This window comes from Patella vulgata, chromosome 9 (assembly GCF_932274485.2).
Source record: "Patella vulgata chromosome 9, xgPatVulg1.2, whole genome shotgun sequence".
NCBI lineage: Eukaryota > Metazoa > Mollusca > Gastropoda > Patellidae > Patella > Patella vulgata.
Window position 1 is genome coordinate 37,619,429 of NC_065887.2, and position 21,369 is coordinate 37,640,797.

At 35.6% G+C, this 21,369-nt stretch overlaps 1 protein-coding gene across 1 annotated transcript; it reads right to left on the reverse strand.

The window, feature by feature from the left end:
* Nucleotides 1–2,790: 2,790 nt before the first annotated feature.
* On the reverse strand, nt 2,791–17,490 carry LOC126807878 (D-3-phosphoglycerate dehydrogenase). Its single transcript, XM_050532743.2, has 11 exons — nt 17,301–17,490; nt 14,465–14,616; nt 13,789–13,854; nt 13,026–13,179; nt 12,481–12,613; nt 11,100–11,248; nt 10,541–10,693; nt 7,499–7,634; nt 6,760–6,899; nt 6,090–6,315; nt 2,791–5,535 (listed from the first exon to the last, which is right to left on the reverse strand). The coding sequence occupies exons 1-11, from the start codon at nt 17,433–17,435 to the stop codon at nt 5,381–5,383; spliced, it is 1,599 nt and encodes a 532-aa protein (XP_050388700.1). The 5' UTR covers nt 17,436–17,490; the 3' UTR covers nt 2,791–5,380.
* Between the last annotated feature and the right edge of the window lie 3,879 nt (nt 17,491–21,369).

Genomic DNA, 21,369 nt, shown 5'->3' on the forward strand with positions numbered 1-21,369 from the left:
GTTATACTGAATACCGGAAAAACACTAAATACCGGAAAACACCGGAAAAACACTAAATACCGGAAAACACACTAAATACCGGAAACCACCCTAAATAGGTAACCCGGAGAAGGGATATACTATAAACCGGAAACTAACCCTAACTCAAACCCAGGCACACAGAGGACCAGGCTCCCGGTTACCTATTTAGGGTGCCAGTCTCAGGGTTACCTATTTAGTGTGTTTTCCGGTATTTAGTGGTGTACCATTCAATAGTAACAATTTCAACACCTTAGTAGTGACAAAACATCTACTTAATGACCACTGCTTGATTACTAACAATTTAACTAACTAAAACACATTATGTATATAAACTGTTGTATATTTTCATTAGTGCATGTCAGCTTGGACATTTAGCAGAGAACTGTATACTATGAATTAAGAAAAGCACCATATGCATGTACACTGTACATACTTTATGAACTATATGTAGTAGAGCCATGGTTGCTCAGTGAGTATGTTGAAAACTGAGGTCCTCCCAGTGTACTCGTTGGATGCACTCGTTGCATGCACGTAGAACAAAGTTGAAATTTGATGAAGAGTAATGAGAAACACTGCTGTCAGGGTAAAATTTCTGGTATGGCCATCTTTGTTAGTCCAGTTGGTGCAGAAGAGTTAGATATTTAACTGGTAATAAGTACATGTCTGTACTGTAATAGTCTTCAATGTTTAGTATTCCCCGACAACCCCACTGGCACTTCTTCACTGCATGTAAATGAGAGAGAGAGAAATGGGGTTTTAGTCCACTCGACACAAACTAGGTCATTTCAGGACTAACACATGGTTAAATTTTATTTCAATAATTTGCTTGCTCTTAGGGGTCTTTAGCAGTGGGAGGAAACCGAAGGACCCGGAAAAAACCCACGTGGTTGGACAGGCAACCTTACTCCTTGTCACATACAACCAGGAATTTGAAACCATACCAGTTGACTCAATGACGGACCTTATGATACAACGTGCACATGCTAACCATTCGGACATCCATATCCCCTACATGTAAATAGTAGTTATTATAGAATGAACACCTTCTTTTGTTTATAAACAGTTACCCAAGGGACTCAAGGTCATAAAGGAGAAATATTTAATTAATTAATTCCAATACTAAATAATGAATAAATTGTTTAAAATAACAATAATTTTAGTCAGTTGGTGAGGAGGGCCAAATCTCATCACAGCTAGAGACTTCGGCCCTTATTCACGAAAACTTAAACTAAGATACAATCGAAATTTTAAGAAATACCGCAATTCGATTGGCTGACCAGTCAAATCAATTTGCATATATCCAATTTGCATATTGGTCAGCCAATCGAATTGCAGTATTTCTTAAAATTTCGATTGTATTATAGTTTAAGTTTTCGTGAATAAGGGCCCAGAAATACATGTATATAAATATCTCACGATCTGTGATACATGTGTATAGAATATAGTATAGATAGAGGTAATAATATACTTCACAAGTCAGTTGTTTGTCATATTATATATTATTATTATTACTGGTGATAATATGCCTGTGGGAAGATGTATTTATATCTGTAGTAATGTTACATAAATAATACTTGTTATTAATGATGTAGTTTATTTGTAAATTATTCCATATTGTATCAAATTTTATCTTGGGGTAAATTATTAAATGTCTACTTGAATTTTATTGTTGTTAAGAAATAATGGTTAATAATTACAGACTGATATCTTAGTTGTAAATACCACAGGTGCTTGTGAATTGAAAAGTCTCTGTCAAATATAACATTAAGCTGAGACTGTACATGTAAGTTCTATGTCTGAAGTCTTTTACATTCATAGTCATGTACAATGTAAAGGAGATAATCAAATTCAGGGGAAAAAAACTTGTCTGAAAAGAGCCTTGTCCAGTAAAAATATCAATTCTATTGCCATACTCTTTTTTGAGGTAGTCCAACGTTAAACTTTAGATCATGTGACATCCAATAAAAAGAAACAAAGCATAGTGAAAATCCATTATTTGTGTTTTCCAGTTGGATAACCATAAAAAAATGTAATGGAACAGTTTCTGATATTGTGGGTGGCGGAGTAAGTAGAGTGCTGTTTCACTAACCCGGTGGTCTGGGGTTTGGTCAAGAAACTTGTCAAAGTTCCTGGCAACGAACAGCATCCAATTATTTAGATGCTTGAAAAACAAAGGTCCTCTGTATACCATTGGGGAGCCACAGTGAGTAAGATGTCTGGTGTTTGTTCCCTGCATAGGCAGAGAAAATTCATCAGGATTTTCCCGGGTGGTTCCTCCTTGCCAGTGGTGCAGGATCGAGGGGCTGGCTAGAGACAATGTATAGTCGTTTGGATGGGACAAAAAAAATGAGGTCCCATGTACACATTGGCATGCACATAAAAGACCCCTTGACAGTTGGAATTTGATTTAAGAGTAGGCCGTAGCGTCCCTCATAGCAGACTGTGTGGCGTATGCCTGTTTTCATTATCCTTTGTATATAGCACACAAGTATGGAGGGAGAGAAATAGGGTTTAATCTTCACTCAATACAGACTAGATCAATTTGGGACTAACATGCTCTATTTTTATTTCAATAATTTTCTAGCGCTCAGGGTTCTTTATCAGTTGGAGGTAACAGGGGAACCAGGAGAAAACCGATCACACACATTGTTAGACCAAGCCGGATTTGATCATATCCAGTTAATATCATCCACAGAAGGTATTTGTCAATACTGAACCATTTCTAGGACTGATAGTCCTTTTAGAGATTTAACTTTCACAATAGTGTACAAGGGGTTAAAGATAGGTTGCCAGACAACTAAACACATGCCTATAGCAGCCAAATCATCCAAACAGTCAACAAGGGGTGTCACATATTTTTTCTTTTGTTGGTAATGAAAACATTTACAAAACACTAAAATCTGATAAAGAGTAACAACCCATGTAAGTAATAATCAGAAATCATTAGAATTGTTTGACTTTTAGTTCTGTCACATGCTAATGTTTAGTATAAAAAATGTTTAATATCATGAGTTTAGCTGTTCAAGCTGTCGAAAATCATCCAGGGCCATAACTCGAGCAATAATTATCAGAAACTGTTAAAGAAAAATCAATAAGCTTTGTCACCTCAGTACCATAAACACTATGGTTAAATTTAAAGTCAATCGGATGATAACTTTGGTCTGTAGCAGAAAATTCAAAGAGGTCAAGGGCTATAACTCTGGCAGTAATTATTGAATATCAGCTTCTTCCGCTCACAACATTAAATGCTGTGTGTGAATTTAAAGTCAATTGGGTGATAACTTTGGTAGGTAGAGCGAAAGATTTCTCAAAGAGGCCAAGGGCAGTAATCATTAGAAATTGTTGAAAATAGGCTTTTTCGTCTCGTGACCTTAAACAATGTGTACATACTTGAATATTAACTTTAGTCCCTAGAGCATCAACATGATTTTTCAAAAGAGGTCAAGGGCCACAACTCTGGCAGTAATTATCGGAAATCATTGAAAATCAACAGGCTTCTGAAACACTGTATAAATCTAAAGTCACTCAGATATTAACTTTAGCCTCTAGAGCCTCCACAAGATATTTCAAAGTGATCAAGGGTCATAACTCTGTGACAGTAATTATCGGAAATAGTTGAAAATCAATAGTCTTCTTCCTTTCTTGATCTTAACCACTGTGTATAAATTTCAAGTCATTTGAATATCAACTTGTGGATGACGGAGGGAGCAACAACAATAAAGACCAGATTTCAATGTGGGCTATAAAAATCACTCCAATGACAATGAGAGACTTTTAAAACAAAATAGTGCAAGTGCAAGTAATATATAGATCCTAATTAGTAGATAAGGTTTTCAATCACAACAACCAGTTTTTGCATAGTAATAACATTGTTTGTTTTTATTATCAATAACTACCTTGAACTTCATACAAATAACTGCCGGTATAAAAATCTGTCATGATAAGCTCTTTAAACATGAAAAATTAAATTTATAACTGTGACATGTAATGCTGAATTCCAATATTAAATTCTTTAAAGGCACAAGTGAGACTATAAACATAAAATCAAGTTAAAATTAGATTACAATTTCATGTCGGCTAATTTTTTTTCTTCAGAAATACTGGAGTTAGATGTTGTCTGAGACGGTCTTTTTATATCGCCCATCAATTGAACAAAGCCATTATCAAAGTCTAGCTTTAAATTAATACTTGTAACAAGGCAAGACAATGTCTTATCCAGTTTTAAATAAATAATACTCTGCAGTTAAATTAATCTCATGCAGCATAGAAGATTGTAAAAATAAATCTATTATGCATTTTCAAGTGAAGTGAACATTGGATGAACAAAGTATATATAATCAGTTTATTGCACAATATTTAAATAATATTGAGTCACTTTTTTGGTAAGTCTGTAATACACCTAGGTGTTTAATTTTGCTAAACACTATATCAATTGTAGCTTGGCATACCCCTTTGTCTGCTTCAGTTATCTGCCCTTAGTAATAGTCAAGATATATTTGACAAAATGCCATGTAAACATTTTTATAACAATCTCTTGTGGTTCTTTCTATCTAAAGCCAATCAAATCTTAAGTTTGGCCACAACATACATACAATAGAAATAGCCTAGGCTGACTTACCAGGGGTACATAGTTCTAATGAGAGCGGACCAGGGTACGGCTAGAATATGATAAAGAGTATTTTAAAATTACATGCAGAATGCATCAACTAATGGGTTATAATCAGGAAAGAGTATTTTGAAAATAATATTCATAAAATTACATACAGGTAAAACAAAAATCCAACATATAATATAAATAAATTTTAGTGGGCCTCTTTACTTCTCAGAAATGTTAAAAATTTATTTTAAAATGACAAAAACAATCTCATAAAAAAATATATTATTTTTAATACAATTTTATAGAAGCACTAATATTAATAGTATTCAAATTTAAAATTCACAAAAACTACAATAAAACAGTAAAATTTGGGAATTACCCATAAACTTGAAACTAAAACTTAATAATTCAGTTGAATTAGTTTGTAAAGGCAACGTGACTGAACTTTTTTTTAACATATACTTAAACTAAAATATTCTAGCAATGCAGCCCCTATAATTGGCACTTCAATGGATTAATGTTTAATCCTTGCTATAATTATTTATAAAGTCCCTAAGAGCAGCTCCCAGTTGAATTTTTGGGGCTATATAAATAACTAAAGCTAAGTCAATGAAAATTCTGAATCCTTAAATTATTTTAGTTCAGCTTTTTGGAATTTGGTCCTGGTATAAGATAAGATAAGATTTTATAGTATCAAACTTATGTTGTTAAAAATTTGATTCTGTAATCACTCTTGTACCACAAATATAAAAGATGAAACATTTAAATAATGAGCTGTAGAAATGAATTAACACCAGTTGTTTTTGAGTCTAGGTTGCTAGACAGTGGTGAGACGAGGTTCACCACACCCCACGTACAACCATTAGGTGTTGATGAAGACAAACTCGATATTTGAGCACCAGCTTTCAGTAATTGCCCTGAAGAAGAAAAATGGTTGAATTCCAATCAGTATTTATAAAGATATACATGTACACATAATGAATTGCAAATTTCTCATCCTCTGCCAAAGATATAAACATAAATATTTGTTAAAATCTTTTGATAGGTCTGTTTCTAGGGCCAGCTTAATGCATGGGTAAGCTGAACATTTGCCAGGGGGCCCCATGAGCATAGGGGCCCAATGCTAATCTATGTCTATTGTGACTTGCTGTCAATAAATTAATATTATACTAAATATATGGTTAATTCTATCGACAATTTACATTTTTATTCCTGTGAGTGGCTGCGTTAAGATGGCCTTGTCTGTTTGTCATAAAATCTGCTTGATCTAGGTAACACACTTCAATTCTAGTAAAGTGACTAGTCGTCCTAGTCTTTAAGAAAGGTTGAATAAAATTTCGAACACATTAGAAACTGTAGTATAAATGATTAGGTATTGTTTATCAATGAACCTGCAAACATTGAAAAATAATGTACCAAGGGAGGAAACTCCATTTATATACCCAATAACTACACAGAGTTCAATACATACCTGTGAGTTTAGGAAGCACTTCTTGATCATTACCAGCACTATATACAATAACTGGTCCTTGTAAAGCAGGGGGTATTGGGAAGGTTGAGTTCTGTATTTGGACAAGGACTGGAGATGTTCCAGATATTGATCCCGATAATACTACTGACTGGTTGCCACTGCCAACTGTCACAGAGATCAGATTGTCAAACGATAATGGAGATTTATTTTCAGCAGTAAATGAAACCTGGAAAAAAATTATAAAAGAAATCCCTATTGACAGAATTGTAATTCAGTGACATTTCTTATTTCATAGTGTATTAAATGTTAACCCATGAAAATAGAGAGTAGGGGCATGGGGGTGATTTTATCACAAGACAGGGGGGAATAAATAGTTTACAGATGTAGGGTTTTCAGATGATCAGGAGTAAGTCTTGTATACACATGTATGTGTATCTGTACAAAAATAAGACAGCTGACTTTGATGACAATATGATTAGGTTGTCTAAGGAAAAATTTGGCCAAGAAATGAGTCACTGTCAAAAAAGTTTAAGTAAATTGCGGCACTTGTTATCGCATCTATGATGTTCAGATTTGAAAAAATAGGTCAAAGAAGGTAGGAAAAGTAGGGCCCCTTCACCTGCTGCTACTTTATAGGTGATGGCAACAACAAATAAATAAATCATTTTACCTGTACACCTTTTTCTTTAGCTACAACAGGTGAGTTAACAAGGTTAAAGTTTACACCATTGTCTCCCACTGCTCTTGATTGTAAAAGTCCTGACAGGAATGCAGCTGGCAGATAAGATCCTCCATTTGAGAGTTCAGAACCTGTTAAAAGTAATTAAAATTTTAATAGAATGCAGTAGATTCTCAAAGACATGACTCAAAGTTCATTGCAAGATGGTTGTCAAATTTCCAAATGCAACAAAGATTGGGCAGAAGTTGGTTTGTATACTTGTTTTAGTTTCATTTTCAGCTTTAACTGTTGACGGCTAAAATTGATTATATATCAATCTTGGCATTTTATCTTACAGATGTAAATTTGGAACAAGAGAGATTGTCATTTTACAAAAAAAGAGAACTGTCAAGACGAAACCTACTGAAATAACACGGATGATCTTCAGAAGAAACCTAGTGAACTAATGTGGATGGATTGGTCATCAGGAGAAACCTAGTGAAAAAATGTGGATGGATTGGTCGTTAGGAGAAACCTAGTGAACAAATGTGGATGGATTGGTTGTTAGGAGAAACCTAGTGAACAAATGTGGATGGATTGATCATCAGGAGAAACTTAAGTGAACAAATGTGGATGGATTGTTTGTCAGGAGAAATCAAGTGAACTAATGTGGATGGTCGTGATAAGAAAACTAAAGAATGAATGTGGATTACTGTCAGGAGAAACTTATTAGGGCTCAATTTGATCTTACCGTAAGCTGTAAGTTTAATATTATCAGGTGTGGCTTCTTGTGATACGGCTGATGCTAATGACCCTAAACCTGCCGCCAATTGAACCCAAGGTTGGGTTTCACTACTTAAAGCATTGGTTAAAGCTGGGGCATTGATCTGTTAATAAAATAATATGATAAGTTAACCAAACATACACAAGATCATCTTCACAAGGTCACGGTGTAACGACATACGTCTTATACCATGGCCTTGAAAACACATGCCGAACACAGCGATGAAAACAGTTTTGAAAGATATAAGATACATAAATTGTGTTAAGATCAACAGCTCTATTTGTCACTTGTCCCAAGTTAGCATTTCACAGACTCTTCAATGAAATAATAGAAGAACCTTTCCAATGTCATCATATTGACATCAATATAAAAACCTATTTACATGGCTCACTTTACACAACCGATTTACACTACAAATTCTATTCTAACTTTATCTTGTTTTCAATTTTTAGTTGTAGGCTACTTAACAAAATATCGTGCAATAATAAAAAAAATGAAATGAAATGGGGTTTAACATCCTACTGTTCTGCTACGAATGGGCTAACAAAGAAGGGCATGTCATATAGTGTGTGCTATGAGGGAAATTTCCCTGGACAGCGGCTCTAGGGCCTACCCTTATATCGATTCCAAATGCCAAGGGATCTTTTACATGCACGCCAATTTGTACACAGGATCAATCTGATTAAAATACAGATCTATATTTCATTTCATTTTTTTATACTTTTGATAGCCTACACTACATGAAGATCTGACCGATTGAAACGTTGTGTCAGAGGTCAATCGAGCGACTTTTGACCCTATGATGTCAAACATTTGATTAACCAATCAGTGTTGATATTTCTAATGGGTTACCCACAGTTCCGTGCACCTCATGCCAAACTTCATGCCGTAACAGACCGTTTCATTGGCTAATTCCTCACATCATCCAGAACACGGGTTTGTTAACAACTCTTCCAGATCCTAGCGTAGTAAGACAAGTAAAATTTTTTGATCAGATTAACACAGAACCCCAGTTTTTCGTCACATTGTGCAATAATGAACTATATATAGTACATGTGTGCCTTATTTCCAGGATTGATGTAAGGATCCCATGAGAAACAATTACATCTTGAGAATTATAGTCTGGAGGCTCAGCGCGGGGGGAGTCCATCAAATGGGCACAAAACCAGACCCAACTTTTCTAGAGTAAAATTTTGCGTAGAATACGATGCCGAGTGGTAATCAGTCCGCCATTGGGGCGTTTTCGCTTTATATTTTATATTTTACGCCGACATTTATTACTTTAAATCTTCCTAGTGCTAAAACGGAAAATGTGACCTTTTGACCTCTGGGATCACAAAAAACAAAGGTGAATTTAGCAAGTTTACATTTTTATTGAAAGTGTGATTACTTTCGATCATTTTCAGCTTATTTTCATGATACAAAAATGGCCACACATTCACTTTCAGTGCAAATGAACTCATTTGGCATTTGACTCCGAATAACTTGAAAACGCCCTAACGGCGGACTGATTACCACTCGGCATCGTATTCTACGCAAAATTTTACTCTAGAAAAGTTGGGTCTGGGTTTGTGCCCATTTGACGGGCACCCCTCCGCGCTGAGCCTCCGGTCTATTACCCTTTTTTGCAAATATAGATCTGTATTTTAGGCAACACAAATAAAATAACTTGTTTCTCGGGCACCGCCCGCACGCAAAATTGGTTGCGCGTGCATTCTATTTATTAGTCTTGATGAAAAAAAATAAATATGTAACGCCCGCCCGCACATCGACAAGCAAGTCGTAAAAAAAATATCCCGCATGTACCTACATCCGCCATACATGTATATCTATTCAAATGTATTAAAACTGATTCAGATGAACATGCTGTCTTTTTTATCCGAACAATGGCGAAGTTTGGCAGATTTGCCTTTTTTATTGATATCGAAAGAACCTCCATTTTGTATCACGTGATATTAATTACCTCCCCTGAAAAACTAGAATTTGATTCGTGTTAAAAGTCATTGGCGACAATATTTCAATCATTCGATCGTAATCGGTTCATTATTGCCGGCTTCAGTCGGTCCTTGTTTGGAAAATCCTATTGATAAAATAATGAATCGTAGAACAGGTTAATTAATTATAGCTAAGAATACGATACGATGACGATAGTCGTCATAATGCATACCTTAGAATCTGGGTCATTATTAGCACATTTACGGTAGTTTCGATAATCCGGAAAAAAATAATTGGATTACCGATTTGATGGTTTTACTAACCAGTTGTTAGTTAGATTTAAATAGTCATTCAATATAAACACCGGATAGAACACCGAATATCCTGAGAAACACACCGAATATCCCAAGAAACAGTATTTCCGGCAATCTCCAATACCGATGACACGGTGTGACATGCATTGGTTGGAATTCGGTAAATAATTATAAATAAACCGGCGATACTAGATTTAGTTTTAAATACTGTTTACCATGATTATTATTTTTGATACACCTGGTGAAAGAGGCTTAGTTTTTAAAAATATTGTTGTCTTTATGGAGGGCTATTACATAGTCGTATGGAATTTTATTTTAAACCAATTTCAATTATGTGAATTAAATATGGAAAATTATTTTCCTTTCAGTCAGTGTTCAGTCTCAGTGTTTTAGTAGACTTGATTTTGGGTTTATGTTTTAAATATGTACAATAAAGTTGAATATAACGGAAAGCAAAAACGTAAACAAGTAATGACTTTCTCATTTAAAAAAAAAAAAAAAAGAAAGACCGCCCTCCCGCCCCAACAATTTTCAGCAATAGCCAAATTTTATTTTGCACCATCAATGAGTAAAAAAAAAAAGAAACCGCCCTCCCTCCCTACAGTTTCAGCTGTCAGTTGCCCGAGAAACAAGACATTTATTTTGTGTGGCCTTAATTAGATTGCCACTTTTGTCATATTTCATACACTCAAGAAGATAGAATTAGCATCACAAACACCTAATAAAAAGACATTTCTAAATGAAGCAATAAAATACTCACAGCACCAAATAATTTAACACCTTCCATTAAATCTATAAATTGTTCAGCTATTTCTACAGCAACACGACTCTGAGCCTCATGTGTACTGGCACCTAAATGGGGTGTGGCTATTACCCGTAGGTGTTGAGCTAATTTATAATCAGTGGGGGGTTCCTGAAAAAAAGAAGAGATTTTAACAATATTAATAAATTTGTCAGCCAACAAAAAAAAATATGTGCCGACATGAGAGTGAGAAATGGGGTTTAATGTACACTCCAACTCAATCTAGGCTATTTTGGTCTAATATGGTAAAACTTTATTTCAATAATTTGTTAGTACTTAAGCAGTTGAAGAAAACTTGACACCTGACTCAATGACACTGAATATGGTACACTACCTGGCCACCCAACTCTGCTTTATAAATAGCATTTTTATTTTTGAAAAGCATTTCTCTAGAACTATACAGTATAAAAGCCTTGACCTGAAGTCTCTTTACATGGTTTTTGTAACCGAGATTAAAGTTCTAGTCTTTGAAAGGATTTAATCTGAGAGTAAACCAGAGTTGTCTAAAGTATATTACCTGTACAAACACATCTAATCCTGCTCCACCACATTGTCCAGATTCTAAACTACGATATAAACCTTCTTCATCGATTATACCTCCTCTAGCACAGTTTACAACACGTACACCACGTTTACATTTATTAAATACTTCTTCATTTATTAAATCTTAAATACAAAACACATTTATTAAATACTTCTTCATTTATTAAATCTTAAATACAAAATACATTTATTAAATACTTCTTCATTTATTAAACCTTAACCCGTTAAGTGCGTCGGTCGTTATATAACGTCCTGGACAACTGCCACTCACTGTGCATAGGGCATAATATAACGCCTTGGAGGTATTTTCCCCAATCTATTCTTAGAACATAGTTCATCACATGGGGGAATCCCTTGGGAATTCCCCCACGATCGCAGCATGTGTAGGACGTTATATTACATCCTGGACAACTGCCACTGACTGTGTGTAGGGCGTAATATAACGCCTTGGAGGTATTTTTCCCAACCTATTCTTAGAACATAGTTCATCACTTGGGGGAATCGATAGGGAATTCCCCCACGATCGCAGCAAGAGAGAGAGAGAGAAATGGGGTTTAACGTCCACTCGACACAAACTAGGTCATTTCGGGACTAACACATGGTTTTCATTTTATTTACTTAATTCGCTTGCGCGTAGGGGTCTTTAGCAGTGGGAGGAAACCGGATGCCCCGGAGAAAACCCACGAGGTTGGACAGGCGAACGATCGCAGCATGTGTAGGACGTTATATTACGTCCTGGACAACTGCCACTGACTGTGTGTAGGGCGTAATATAACGCCTTGGAGGTATTTTTCCCAACCTATTCTTAGAACATAGTACATAGTTCTTCGTCACTTCGTCAAATTAATTACACAATAGGGGGTAGTTGACGTTTTAAAAACGTCACGCTTAACAGGTTAATACAAAATACATTTCTTCATTAATTAAATCTTAATACAAAATACATTTATCAAATACTTTTTTATTAAATCTTAAGTAATGAATATATCTACTGTGTTTAACAATCATCATTAGGCCATTTTAGGACTAATATATCGCATATGTACATGTATATATATCTTTTTCATTAATATGCAAAAAAGCATGGCACTTTAGCTGGGGGAAGTTGGTGAAAACACATCTGTCTGCCCTGATATTTGTCACATAATAATCATGGGATTAATCCCCATGACTTGCACAATTGACAAACCAATGATTTGTAGTTAAGTGCTTTCAACTGTAGCCTTCCAACCCCTCAAATAATTTGTAGGTTATGTGCTAAAGCAATGTCAAGCACACTTGTAACCTATAGTATGTTGTTGGAAATTTTTTATTATGTAGCTTGGATCACTAAATGCTAAAATAATAAAACTTACTTTTAGTTTGGGGTATAAGTGGTGTATGAACAGTAATATAATCTGCCAAGGGCCATAACTCCTCTAATGGTAACCAATCTACGTTATATGTAGAACTGACATCACCACCAATAATAGGATCATATCCAATTGTCTAAAACACAAGCAAATAAATACAAATGAATTTGGTGCATTTTGGTCTTCCTACCCCTTTTTTTATGAGGATAGCAGATTTATCTAAGGTGTGGAGGTGGCAGAGTGGTTTAAGGTTTGGGGGTGGCAGAGTGGTTTAAGGTTTGGTGGTGGCAGAGTGGTTTATGGTTTGGTGGAGGCAGAGTGGTTTATGGGGTGGGAGTGACAAGAGTGGTTTAAGGAGTGGGGTAGCAGAGTGGTCTAAGATGGCAAAGTGATTCAAAGATGGCAAAGTGATTCAAAGAGTGGAGGTTGAAGAGTGTTCCAAGCTGTTAGGAGTGACAGAGTGGTGTTTAAGAAGTTTATACTTCAAAATATAACTGTTCAGTACAGGTGTGGAGTATACTCTGGTTTAGAACGAGAAATAAACTAACCTTCATACCGAATGACTGCATTCTTAATGCTACTTCTTTACCTATTCTACCTAGACCAACAATAGCCAGTGTTTTACCATTCAATTCATTTCCCATATATTTCTTTCTGTCCCATCTACCTTCTTTCATTGACTGAGCTGCATTTGGTATATCCCTGATAATACATACAACATTACATACACAAGTGTAGGATAAGGGATACAGGAGGAGAAGGGGGGGGACTATTGGATTAACCTAAAAGAGATCTATGTGGCCTTCTTGATTAATGTCATTTAATAAAACAAGGATCTAAACCTCTAAGTAAATATCTGGAATATTACGACTACTTGAAGGATCTCATCTGACATCTCCCCCCAAATACAGAAAATCAGAAATCTCACTGTATGCTTATATTCTATTTTTATTAAGTACAGTTTCAGGTGAGTGACCATTATCAATATTGTAAACTGGCAAATAAATAAAATCACGCTGTAAAAGCATGTACAGAAAGAAAATCTATAGTCATGTATTAGTGACAGATGTTGCCATATAATGAATCGAGACATAGTGAGATTAGAATCAATATTATATTATCCTACCTTGACATGGTTACTATTAGAGTACATGTGATATTATATTACCATAACTCGACATGGTTACTATTAGAGTACATGTGATATTATATTACCATAACTCGACATGGTTACTATTAGAGTACATGTGATATTATATTACCATAACTCGACATGGTTACTATAAGAGCATAGATATTATATTATCCTACCTAGACATGGTTACTATAAGAGCACATGTATGCTCTGCTGCACTTAATGTATTACCACCTGGAGTACTGAAACAATCAATAACAATCATTAATATTAACAAAAAATTTAATAATATCAAGATATTGGCATATTGCATTACAATGTCTAGACATTTCATTACAATGTCTAGATCAGTGGTTCTCAACCCTTTTTTGGCAACGGCACACCTTGGAACATATAAAAAAAAAATAGCGACACACCAGCTGACTAAACATATATGAAAAATATTTGAATTTTGCAAAATAAAAACATGGTAAGTCATAGGCGGCATACAACCACAGACAAGTCATAGAAACATAGAATGACTCAAACTCAAACTAAATAAAGTTAAACACAGCTATGAACGTACCAGTAGAGACACCAGTGAATACTCAATTGGGATCAAGTGGCTTTTCGCATTTTCTTAGTGTGCCGTTCAAATTTCGCGACACATTTAGGAAGATCTCACACCGCAGCACACTGGTTGGGAATCACTGGTCTAGATGATTACAATGTCTAGACATTCCATTACAATCTCTAATCTCTAGATTACAAAGTCTAGATATTTGACTACAATGTCTAGATTTTAGATAACAATGTCTAGACACTAATAGATTGGAGCCATTCATCTTAAAATAAAACTGTAACTATGCTTACTTCATGACAATAATTCCTCTCTGTGTTGCAGCATTACAGTCGATATTATCAACACCAGTACCAGCTCGCCCAATAATCTTCAAGTTACTAGCGGCAGCGATGACATCTGCTGTTACTTTCGTTGCTGATCTGACAATTAAACCATCATATTTCTGAAATACACATAGATGTATTGTAATTACATGTACACTATTAGATACATGTACATATAATTATACTAAGATAGATTTGGTTTAAACAATATTTTATTCATAAAATATCATATAATACAGTTTTAAAGATATGATACAAAAACAAGCTAAAAGCTTATATAAATTTGCTTCATATAGATTTCAGGTTGAAAATATAAATCATTATCATTGAAAATCATTATCCGTGGTCAGGACATGAAAAGCAGAGACCTGAAGAGAGAGAGAGAGAGAAATGGGGTTTCATGTCCACTCGACACAAACTAGGTCATTTCTGGACTAACATATGGTTCAATTTTATTTCCATAATTTGCTTGCGCGTAGGGGTCTTTAGCAGTGGGAGGAAACCGGAGGACCCGGAGAAAACCCATGAGGTTGGACAGGCGACCCTACTCCTTGTCACTTACAACCGGGGATTCGAAACCACGCCAATTGACTCAATGACAGACTTTATGATACAGCAAGCATGTGCTAACCATTCAGCCAACCAACCAACACCCCCACCCCCGCGAGGTTGGAAAGGCGACCTTACCCCTTGCAACGTACAACCGGGGAATCGAAATCACGCCGCAGTTGACTCAATGCCCCTTATGATACAGCACGCACGTGCTAACCACTCTGTCATCCAATCCCCCAGAGACATGCCTGTTGTCGATAGCAACGATGGCACAGAAAAGGAAAACACTGAAGCTAAACCTCGTCTTATTTACAGACTGACCAGTAACTTTTCTCAAAAAGTTTTCCAGGCAAAAACTACTTAATGCAGACTTGATTGCTTTATATTTTAATGAGTGAACAATTTACAGGATAGTTTGCATAATGATTATATTTTCTAGTGAAATGACATTATTTAACACACTTGTAATTATTTCTGAAGAAATATGTATTATTCACTTTTAACTGAGAGATAATTGTATGTGATATCAAATAGGTTATGGGGAGACAATTTTTTTCTTGGTGGCCTTAGACATTTAGGGTACATTGTCTATTGTTATTCATGTACATGTACATATTGACCTCATTTTAGCCAATAAAAAAAGAAAAATGAGAAACTATGTCAAACACAATGTCATTTATAGACAGTGAATTACAGGTCAGCTACTATGTCACATGGCATATGGGCTTGATGAATGTTTATCTTGTGATATTTAAGTCAACATACAATATAGGGTAAAATATATAAATAAAACTTTCCATATTTATTTAACTGTTTAGTTTGTTGAATTCTAACATGTTTAAATAGTTTTTCCATTCCAATCAAAGAGTTCAAAAAGACATGCCCTCCATACAAATAAAAGTCATTTTACATTTATTATTGAAAGATTTTTATTAACCAAAAATCTAAACAGATTGCACCTGTTACCAAAAGTGATTAAACTTAATAATTGGATTGTCTCCCTTTAGTCTCCAAAATAAAATCTTGGTATTGACAAATAATTCATGATTTTAAAATGGACGGATCAAATACAAGAAATCAATTGAAATAAAATAAAATTATCAGTTTCATTGAAATTCAAACTAAAGAAATATCTTTAATATTGTCTTGGCAATAAAAAGTGGTCCAAATGGACTTTTTAAGGTTAAAATCACCTGGGTCAGATTAAGTTGGGTCTAGAAATATTAACTCTTAAAGATGGATTATGTAAGATTTAGATAAAGAGCTGGCCATTCTTGCTACACTTGTTCAAAAATAGATAATGAAGAATGAATAGATTTTAAATTTCAATAAAATTACTTTATTCTGGGCAAAAAATATAACTGTTTGAAGATGTTGCGGAGATCGTCTATTATCCATTTTATCATTTAATCTTTAAATTTTGCGGGTATCCAAATCCATTTAAATCTCTGCCATCTGATAATCTAAAGAGTTGTCATGTGAATAAATGTTTGTATAGTAATCTACATGTATATAACATTTGAAGCCAAAATAAAGACCTGCAATAGGCAGATTTAGTTCTTACATCATATTGTATGTTAAACATTCTGTTTGTTCATATTAAATGTCAAAACAATCTTGGCACCGGTAATTAAATAGTAAATAAATGAATGTTTGTATAATTGGAGTAAAGATAATCCTTTAGGCTAATTACTAATAAAAAAATTACAACTCAAGTGTTTGACAGACCTATACCAAACATCAAATTGTTGACAATAAGGTAAAAGTGATCTGTCAAATTTAAATTAGAATTAATACCCATATTTTCTTTACTTTTTTATCTCCAGCATAAATAAAATTATATAATTATGCAATAGGTTTGTTTGCTTTTTTATTATGCAGATGGTAATTTAATATAATAAATATTAATCAGATAGATTCAATAAGAAATACTGAACTTTAATAACCTATATACCAGTCGTGTATCCAGTTGCCAATTAATTAAATTAATTTTTAAAGTTTACAATTAGTTACTAATTTAGATATACATTAACTCTTCCCTTTTTTTGTAGAGAATTTAAATGCATACCAGAATATTTTTTCTATAGAAAATAGGATCCTTAGAAAATAAAATTTAATGGAAAATTTTATTTTAAATCTGAAAAATGATTGGCTAACAGTTGCATGCAAGGCTGAATGCAGGGTCAGCATTTTTACTCCCCGTCACATCACTTTTTGTCCCATCTGATCACATGTGTTGTGCATGACTTACCGCTATTTCCTTAATTAATTGTTCTTTAGATAATTTTGTGTTTTTCGTCACTTCGATCCCTTTTTTCTGCAATATATGCACACATTTTTCATCAATTTCATCACTTATTAAAACTTTTTTCAGTGTTATAACCATTTTGACGTCTTGGTTTAATTTGTATGTCCCACTTCTTCCACACGTGGTTAAATTGAAAGACGTCAATTTGACGGGTTTAGTCGTTATATACTCAATGCGGATGTGCATGTGCGTGGAACTTTGGTTTACTTTTAGTACAAAATAATTCGACAATTTCAGGTTATGTGTCACAGATTATTCCATGGTTAAAACAAAACAGATATTATATTACAACACTTTTATGTAATGAGAATTATTTGCCTATATTAGGGAAGAACTCTTTCTGTCACCAGCGGAGTGATTAGCGAAGTATCACGTGATATCTCAATGATCGTAAACATTCCCCATTGCCGCCGTGTTTATTAGATGTGTCGCGGTTTGGCTTGGTGCCCGGTTTGACTCGATTCCTTGTTGATCTTTTAGATGCACAATAACTTGACTTTAGTCTTGACGTTTTTTTTAGTACAATGGTAGGCATGCATAATATATACAATATAGTACACAACAGACTTCAGAAACCTGTGCAAATAAATAAGAAATACTAATTCTAAGATATTAATTTATATTAATTTTAATGGGTTGTAGTTGAAAAGATGTCTACCAGAGTGTTTCATAAGACAAGGAAATAGAAGTCAGTCAACAGCATTATTCATAATCAACTTTTGACTGCTATAAAACAGGTTTTAGAATATAGAAACTGGGCACCATACGTAACGCGCGGTTAAATCGCGACCCACCATATCGAACAAAGAACCGAATCGAACTCGGTACCGAATCAAACCGTGACACCGGTTTTGAATACAAATGGGATATCAATACGGGATTTCATGATTTCGTCATTGTTGTTTACTCCAATTTACCGATTTCATCATCCATCTGTCTGGATACATGTGATGATTGAATAGCCCGAATGTCACATTAGTCTGGGAATATAGACAGCTCTGTAATGTATTTTATGCTAAAGAATTTATGTAAGCGACGGTCGAAAAATGATGCAATATAGACTCCTAATTTAAGTATTATGCAAACTTTCAAAATTCGAGAAATTATAGGCTTAACTGGTCCTTGACACAGAAAAATCTACGTACATTTCTTATATAACTTTCAAAAAACATTCCAATATAGGTCATCAGCGAATGTAAAGAAATTTTTTATATAAGTATGGTATTTTGACAATCAATGCGTCGTATATAGACCCATTATACAGTTTCAAAACTTATACCACCAAGTAGCCGTGAGGAGGGACGTAGCCGGGTGGGGTGGGGCATCCACCCAATACTTGTACGTCTACTGAGGAATTGGGTTTGATTTTAAAAATTCGATTCGCTGAATTCCTGACTAGAACGTGCTGTGAATGGCGCGCGTGTCTATATTTTAAAATAAAAGTACAAAAAATATATGCACAAACATAAATGAAGAACACGTACATAACCATCGACATGAGGCGTCTAGTGGAAAGGGGGATCACGTGGCTCAGTGGGTAAGACGCTGGCTCGCTAGCCTGGAGGTACAAACGGGGAATCGAAACCACGCCAGTTGACTCAATGACAGACATAATACAGCGCGCACGTGCTAACCATTCGGCCATCCAACCCCCGTCAGGGCTTGCTAGGCTGGAGGTCTGGTGTTCGATCCCTGCATTGACCAAGAAAGTTCATCCAGATTTTCCGGCGTGGTTCCCCCTCGTCAGTGATGCAGGATGGGAGGGCCTGACAAGGACGGCTGTCTAGTCCTTCGGATGAGACGAAAAACCGAGGTCCCGTGTATACATTGGAATGCACGTAAAAGATCCCTTGGCAGTTGAAATTCGATATAAGAGTAGGCGATAGTGCCGCTGCCCGGGCAAAATTTCCCTAATAGCACACTGTATGGCGTATGTCCGTCTTCATTAGCCCAGCATAGGAGTAGAACAGTAGGACGTTAAACCCCATTTCATTTCATTTCGTCAAGTGGAAGGAAATAAGGGTTAATGTCCGCTTCTACCGAGGATAATATCGCCGACAAACTTAATCAATTTATACGCGCTATAACAAAACTAGTGCAATATGCACGTATCTGACTTTTTACCGTCATGGTTACAGGAATCTTTCATAATAGTCCCATGTATATATTGGAGTTCACGTAAAAGATTCCTTGGCTGTTTGAATTCGATATAAGAGGCCACGGTGCCGCTGCCAGGGCAAAATGTCCCTCATAGCAGTGATAGCACACTGTATGGCGTATGCCCCATCTTCATTAGCACAGTCGGAGCAGAACAGTAAGACGTTAAATCACATTTCATTTCATTTCATTTCCTTTGATAATATAATTAATAGACTGTGACACGGCATGAGACACACCTTGGATGAAACAGTATAGTAATTGTTTATTCCAAATTATTTCCACATTAACTTTTATGTTAATTCTCGTCTCGTTGACTGTCTCTAACTTTTCACCTAATTGTCGTGGGGTTGAACGCATTCTACCACAGATGGAGCAACATTTATTTAAGCCAGCTATGGTTCTGCCTTTACATAAGTTAAAACGGATCCGAATAATTTTTGTCTAATATCTATTTTACCTGTATTATCAAAACCACTTTTAAAACAAACATAGTTTGTTGTACGCTTATTAGTCAGGTTTCAGACAAACTAGTCCTTGTTTAACTGCCAAATGAAATGAAATGAAATGGGGTTTAACGTCCTACTAATTCTGCTCCTAAACTGGACTAATGAAGACGGGCATACGCCATATATACAGTATGCTATGAGGGAAATTTTGCCCGGACAGCGGCGCTACGGCCTACTCTTATATCGAATTCCAACTGCCAAGGAATCTTTTACGTGCACACCAATGTGTACACGGGACCTCGGTTTTTCGTCCCATACGAACGACTAGACAGCTGTTCTTGTCAGGCACTCAGTCCTGCCATCACTGACAAGGGGAAACCACGCCGGAAAATCTGGATGAACTTTCTCGGCCAATGCAGGGATCGAACACCAGACCTCCAGGCTAGCGAGCCCTGACGGGGGTTGGATGGCCGAATGGTTAGCACATGCGCGCTGTATTATGTCTGTCATTGTGTCAACTGGCGTGGTTTCGATTCCCCGTTTGTACGTGACAAGAAGTAGGGTCCCCTGTCCAGCCTCGTGAGTTTTCTCCGGGTCCTCCGGTTTCATCCCACTGCTAAAGACCCCTACGCGCAAAGGAATTATTGAAATAAAATTGAACCATGTACCGAAATGACATGGTTTGTGTCGAGTAACCCCATTTCTCTCTCCCTCTCTTTAACTGCCTTGATACATATAACAGAAAACATTTATGATAACTTGAATTCCAATTTGTTAAGTTGATTAATCTTTTCTAACTTCAGAAAATCCTTTGATATAGCGAATCATAAATTATTATTACAAAAATGTGCTTTATACCAATTATCGAAATCTTCCCTATTATTTCTAAAATCATATCGTTGTGACAGAAATCAGTGTTTATTGGCAATATTTTAATCCATATATATTTCTAAAACATTTATTCGTTTTTCTAAAACTTCAAGAAAATGTTCTAGAATGTAATTTGCAGAAGGAAAAGGTTAATATTGTGAGCTAATTAAACCACCCACAGACATCCATCCATCCATTCATTCATCAATATACATACGAAATAACAAAACAAACCATTGGGGGCCTCGTTGATCAAGTCTGCAGACCTGCAACCACCATAACCGCCACACCCGTAGCCAATCGGGGGCAAGTTCGGGAACAATGCCCCCCCCCCCACACACACACACACCCAGAAAAAAAAATGATTTGTCCCTCGTCCCCATCCCCGAAAAAAATTGCCGTTCATAGTACTGTAATAGACAGCAGTCATGGATCATCATATGAGAGAGAGAGAGAAATGGGGTTTAACGTCCACTCGACACAAACTAGGTCACTAACACCTGGTTCAATTTCATTTCAATAATTCGTATGCGCGT

Bases quoted from the DNA above. Each gene is read 5' to 3' on its own strand.
- LOC126807878 (XM_050532743.2), bottom strand. From the start codon at position 17,435: ATGGTTATAACACTGAAAAAAGTTTTAATAAGTGATGAAATTGATGAA. The intron at 7,635-10,540 runs GTGAGTATTTTA...TTTTATTAACAG, and splicing joins GTGTTAAATTATTTGGTGCT to ATCAATGCCCCAGCTTTAAC. The intron at 6,900-7,498 runs GTAAGATCAAAT...TACTTTTAACAG, and splicing joins TATTAAACTTACAGCTTACG to GTTCTGAACTCTCAAATGGA.